Source organism: Anastrepha obliqua, chromosome 3, assembly GCF_027943255.1.
Source record: "Anastrepha obliqua isolate idAnaObli1 chromosome 3, idAnaObli1_1.0, whole genome shotgun sequence".
Classification (NCBI taxonomy): domain Eukaryota; kingdom Metazoa; phylum Arthropoda; class Insecta; order Diptera; family Tephritidae; genus Anastrepha; species Anastrepha obliqua.
Genome location: NC_072894.1, coordinates 30756286 through 30762634, shown reverse-complemented (window position 1 = coordinate 30762634; position 6349 = coordinate 30756286). Strand labels below are relative to the sequence as shown.

Here is a 6349-nt window from a genome sequence, read left to right as displayed (position 1 = left end):
AACTAAACAAAAAAAAATGTGTTATTTTTTAAAGAGAAGAAAATGTTAACAAAAAGGGTAGATGCATGGAAGCTAAAAAATTGTAAGGGCATTTTTTATTTTGTTTCATTTGTTTTACGAAGGTTGTTACTTAAGTTTTGAGATATGGCAATACCAGTGTGGAAAGAGGGCTCTTCGTTTCGCAAAGCGTTAGCGAGTGACGAATAGAGAACCAACTCGAATAAATAAACATAGCTTGATAACGCTCGAAAAGAGCTTTTAAAAATTACATTTCTTTGAGAAAATTTTGAGTTATACCAGTTTTATGAGGTATAACCATACGAAGTATAACAACTTTGTTGTTGCTTTCACAAGCAAATTTTTCGTCAAGTGAGCAGAGCCCAAAGATAGCGAGCAGAGAAGTGACGAATGGAAGGCGTCTCATTTAATATATTTCATTGCCAGTGCAAAATTTAAATTTTTAACGGTAGTCATATTCATCAACACGTTTTGTCATACGAGTGCTATTTTAGTTGTTTACAGGTACGTGAAACATTCGCCTTGGTCACAAAATGGAATTAAACCGTGAAGATTATATTGCCATGATTTACTATGACCTTCGGCATAGATTAAGCAAACAACAGAGTGCCGATCAACACACCTCGACTCATCATGATTGACTAGTATTTTGAACGCAGTCAGGAGGAATATCGTAAAAGTTGTCAAAAATTGTTTGTTGTGATAGAAAAAATCGGTGCTGTATGTGAATTTATAAGGATATTAAAAGGATGTGGCATGCACCCTGAGATTGAAACATGCTTGAGCACAACTTCCATCGACATGCATTTAATACACATTTCATATGCATGAAAATCCGGCCGTCAAGAAGATTCATTCGGCTGATGCCAAGTGCTTCGAAAATTGATTCCAATGCATGCAAAAATTAATTTTCATGGGCAATATTTTTAAAAACCAATAACGCCATTTTCGATTACAAATATTTATTTATTCTTATCTATCTCAAAACTGCAGTAGCAACCTTTACACTCACATAAAAGTTTAACAGTTTAATAGGCTATGTGGTTTTTTTTTAATTTTTTTAGATTTTTTAATTAAAAAAGGGCGGCAAAGCAAATTAATTTTCTGTTTTATTACCGCAAAATCTAATTGTACAAATTTTAAAAACAAAATATTTTTTTATTACATAAATATATATATTTTGCGCATTGAAAGTCACAAAACCCATCTGTTATCGAATAATGAGACATGTAAACAGCAAATGTTAGTCACACATCTAGATAGATAAGTCAATAAGAATTACAATTATCAATAATAACTGTGCTGACAGCCACCATTCAAATGTTCGAAATACATATGTGTTAGTTCAAAATTTTAAATAAACTCTTAAAAGTCTATGAAAATTTCAGTTTAATTGAAAGCAAATCGATTTAACATACATATTGAATTTCTTTAAGGAATAATCAATAAAATACAGAAAATGTTGAGAAATGTACAGTAGCATCGTATTTATAAGATTTTGTCGATCTGGTCTTATCATGTTCACCGCAACGTGGATGTGGATGTTACACTAAAACACTCAAGTTCGAAACAGTGCATCATCAAAATTCATGCAAATGATGCACCCTGTTGTTATAAGTTTTTTGTTTTTTTTTTGTGCATATACTTTTAAATGCTCGCAGCTTAGAGTGCAAAGTGTAATTGTTGCTGTTGTTTCTCTAATAATATGAAATCATCCAATATAGGTTGCATAAAGTTTTTTTTCGATACTAAATTTTGTTTGGCTTTTTCCCCCAATTGTACAAGTCGGAAATTTCTTAGAACAGCCCATCTTTTTATCTCTGCATTTTCTCAGTTTTTGTTTTGATTATTTTAAAAAGTTTATTTCTCTTCTTCTTTACTTCTAATTCTTTTGCATTTTATAGTTTTTTTGTCTTTAATTTAATTCAAGTTTAGTTTTTAATCATTTATTTTATTTTAAACTTCCGTTGATCTAATTTTCCTTCTGCATTAAATGTCTTCTCTGTTCATTATTACTCCAAACTAAATGTCATTGCATTCGTACGGTGTCGCTCTATTAATTGTGAAAATTGCTCCTTTAAACAGATAATGAAACGAAACTGTTGTACTGCGTAATGTTACGCTTCAAAATGTCGGCGCAGGGTCCCAAGACGCGTTCAAATCTGAGAAAATGGATATTAAATTAATAAAATTATTAAAACCTAGACAGCAGCAAATAAGCATCAAATTATTAAAATCGAAATTCAGACAGCAGTCTCTAGTCATTATTAGGACAACTAATCAGTCGCCGTAGCCGAATGGGTTGGTGCGTGACTACCATTGCGTAGTTGGAATCTCGGTATATGAGCTTCAAATAACACATAGAAACAGTTTTTTCTATGTATTAGCGGTCGCCCCTTAGCAGGCAATGGCAAACATCCGAGTGTATTTCTGTCATGAAAAAGTCCCTATGAAAATCATTTGCCGCTCGGAGTCGGCTTCAAACTGTAGTTCCGTCCATTTGTGGAACAACATCAAAACGCACGTCATAAATAGAAGGAGGAGCTCGGCCAAACACCTAACAGTCGCGCACACACCAATTATTTATTTTTTTATTTTTTTAATCACTAAAGTGACTGCTAACTGCTTACTGCTGTTTGGATTTCGGGATAAATAGTTGTAAAACATAAAAAATCGTAAATCTTTTTAGTTAAAAATTACGTCTCAATAATTTCAAATATAATATATCAATTTAGAGGTTGTTATATATATATCTTTGCCCTTCTGCTTACCGTTATCCTTTAACCTAAAAATTATTAAGCAAACATTCAGGCAACACTCGCCGGATGCGCGTTTCTAATAGTCTATAGCGTCATGTCAGAATGCTTCGCAATCTATTTTCCAGATCTTACAGCAGAAGCCGATGTTGCCGACAATGATTTTTTTTTTTTTGGAATAAGCGATCATTTTTATTTTGGAAAATTTATAGAACCGAATTCAGAAAAAATGTTTGGGGATCGAGACCGAAATGGAAATTACAGGGAGTTACAGGGTGTTAACAATAGAAGTCAACGAAGAAAAATTTCTGTGCATTTAACAGTTTTTCTTTGGTAAAGGCGAAAATGCAGACCGCTGAAATTGTGAATGGTGTTTATTGTGCCGGGGTTTATTATGCGGCTTAAAACTGTGGAACAACATCAAAACTTTCGCCATAAATTAGAGAAGGAGCTCGGCAAACCCCCAAAACGGGTGTAAGCGCCAATTAGCATCGCCCAGGTGCTAAAGATCGACCGCAAAAATAATAAATTTCTTTTTCCCCAAACTAACTAACTCTTAAATCGCCCGAAATTGCTGCAGCGGTTATCGCGCCAAACAAATGGAGGCACATTTAATAAATAAATATTTCAATAAAAATTCTTAACAACTATCGGGTGCTTTTTTAGGAGTTTGAGAACTTCAAATGCATAGAAATATTGTTGGAATGAATTTTTTTATTATAATCAGGTAGATAATTTCATGACATGTGACTACGAGTTACATCTTCCATTCAATTAGTCCAATTCTTGACTACTTTTTCCTGTAAATTTGGACGTATGGCGTCAATGGCGGCAAAAATTCATTCGGTATGGCAGTATACGCCATTCACCGTAAAGTCAGCTTCTTTCTCATTTCGAAAGAAATAAGGACCCATGATGCCGCCAGTGCTCTATGGACATCGCGAAAAAATTTATTTTTTTCAAATTAAATTTTGGACGCGTTGTTTTGGCGTTAAACGAATTAATGATGCCTTGGCAAACCTTACTGAACAGAAATGTAAACAGAGTTTCCCATACGCAGCTTTCAAACCATATTTATCAATACTGATTCTTCTTATGTAACTAAAACAAAACACCCCATAGAAGCATTGTGCTTGCATTTCATATTGATGCAAAATTATATTGTATTGTAAACGCAATTACCTCGCTCTATCCAGTTTAACACACTTCAATGGTCCTCTTGCTACTACAGTGGCTGCTCTTGGGCGGTCTAACAACAAAGCAATCTCGCCGAAATAGTCACTTGGCCCTAAACGTCCAACCTCTGCGGGCTCATCTCCTTGCTATTAATTACGACACATAGAAATGGTATGAGTCACAATAATTACTTTTATAAAAGTTAGTCTTTTACCTCAGCTCGTCGTTGGAGCACAACGGCGGTACCATCTAAAATAATATAAAAATCATCACCGGGTTCACCCTGTTTGACAATTGTTTCGCCATCCTCGAAAGACACTGGTTCCAATGCATCGGCCACAGTGAGACGTTCCCATTTGTCAAGACTCTCTGCAAAGTGGTAAAATAAAGAATTTTAGATCTTTTTGTTTGTAGTAGAAAAGCACACAATTAAAATTATTAAGAGGTTTAAAGCTACAAAATGCTAATCCTATAATGTACTATTTCTTTGATAGCTTACCCAAAATTGACACACGCGACAAAAATTCTTCGTACATTTTCCTTTTGCGTATAGTAGAACCCATCAAAATTCGTCGATAAGAATCGCGATCAATGCCCCATAGTTTGACCTCGGTTTTGGCTCGCACAGTAGCTGCACGAGGTGTTCCATAGATGAGCGCCAGCTCACCAAAACTGCCACCCTCGCCAATTGTTGTCACCAATTCAGCATTCACAAATACCTACAACATAACCACACATACCGTTACATACCTATACTTATAAATCTTCTTCAAAAGACAGTTATGGTCTCACCTCAACCTCGCCGTGGTCAATAACATAGAAATTATCACCTTCGTCGCCCTGTTGTATAATGTTCTCTCCCATTAAATGGTTCACTGGAAACATAGCATCGAAAATGTCCGAACGCTCATTTTCATCCAAATGCGAAAATAGGACGTTTTTGGCAATAGCCTTGGACAATGCAGCCATTGTTTTGTAATCCTTTGGGACAACTTTCTTCACATAGCTTGTGGCGTCTTCCTCGGTTACGGGCTCGGCTGAGATGCCGCCACGTCGCCGGACTGGTGGGGCGGCCGTTTGTGGCATTGGACTGAGATCCTCGAAATCATCTGGAATGATCACCTGTTTGGTGGCGTCAAGTTTGACCTGTTCCTGTAATGGAACAACAGTAAAGAAATTTATATTTAATTAGAATGTAAATATTTATTGTATAAAAATGTAGAAGGAACAAATCTAAATATGCAAGTAGAATGAATCAGTGGCTAAATAATGCTGTATAAATAATCCAACTTATGTATATCGCTTATGTAACTAAATTGTTGATTTCCTTCATTGCCCACCTCTGAGTGATTAATCCACTTCGGCAAATATTCAAAATTCGTCCGTTGTGATGCTATACAGGGGAAAGGAGAAGGGAAGGAAGAAGGAGCTTGGGATTAGAGGATGATGACCATGCACTTACGACGACGCCGACGGTGGCTGATTTACGAACGTAATCAGCCGCAACAAGTTGCTGATGAACTTCACCAGATGTGTGATATTTAAACCAGCTATATCAGTAGCGAAAAAATGAAAGCCCAGATGTTGAAATCATTGCCAGACGAGAGCAGGGCAGTTGAGAAGAAGGTATTGAGATGATTCCACCTCGTCCTCAGGACAACTACTGCAGAACGGACTTGAGGCAATCCCAAGTCTCACCGCATGGGCACCTAACGGACAATGTCCGGTAAGGATACCCATCACCGAAAAGTAAATCTTGTCTAAAAAAGAGAGTAGAGTTCAAAAATGACGCTCTGTGAAAAGTGTTTTTCGCACGCTGAGTCCGATATTTGGCTTAATGGCCACCTCAATAAGCAAAATTACCGTATGTGGACTGAAAAATAACCATTCGAAGCCATTCAAGAACAGCAATTACATCCTTTAAAAACCACCGGCCTACGCGCTGGAGGAATCATCGGCCCATAAATCTCCAAAGACGTGGCTGGTGCCAATGTAACAGTGAATGACGAACGCTATCGCTCCATGATACGACTTCTTGATACCGGAAATTGAAGCACATGATATCCACAACATTTGATTCCAACAAGACGGCGGGGAGTATTACTTGCCTTACAGCCCGTGATTGACAACGTCAACGTTTCGGGGAGCAATTTATCTCTTGTGTCGCACCAGTTGATTCGTCTCCAAGATTGTGTGATATCACACCTTTGGACTTTTATTTGTGAGGGTATGTAAAGCCTAAATACTTTGTGGATAAACCAGCTCGATTGAGGCATTGGAAACCAACATTACTAAAGTTATTCACGAGATGCTGACCTCCAGTGAGTCGCGAATCATTCAAAATTGGTGTTTACGGATGTTACAGTTGCTGCCAACTTTAAATAGATAAATTTCATTAA

General features: G+C 36.7%; 1 protein-coding gene across 3 annotated transcripts in view; it reads right to left on the bottom strand.

Moving 5' to 3' along the window:
- Positions 1–1109: 1109 nt before the first annotated feature.
- LOC129241598 (cAMP-dependent protein kinase type I regulatory subunit) overlaps positions 1110–6349 on the bottom strand; it is an 88602-nt gene continuing 83362 nt past the window's right edge. For all 3 annotated transcript variants that reach the window (XM_054878025.1, XM_054878024.1, XM_054878026.1), the window contains 5 exons: positions 4743–5102; positions 4450–4669; positions 4165–4319; positions 3957–4096; positions 1110–2180 (listed from right to left, as the gene is read on the bottom strand). In XM_054878025.1, coding sequence (XP_054734000.1) covers positions 2096–2180; positions 3957–4096; positions 4165–4319; positions 4450–4669; positions 4743–5102 — 960 coding nt within the window. In that variant the 3' untranslated portion in view covers positions 1110–2095. The remainder of the gene's footprint in view (positions 2181–3956; positions 4097–4164; positions 4320–4449; positions 4670–4742; positions 5103–6349) is intronic.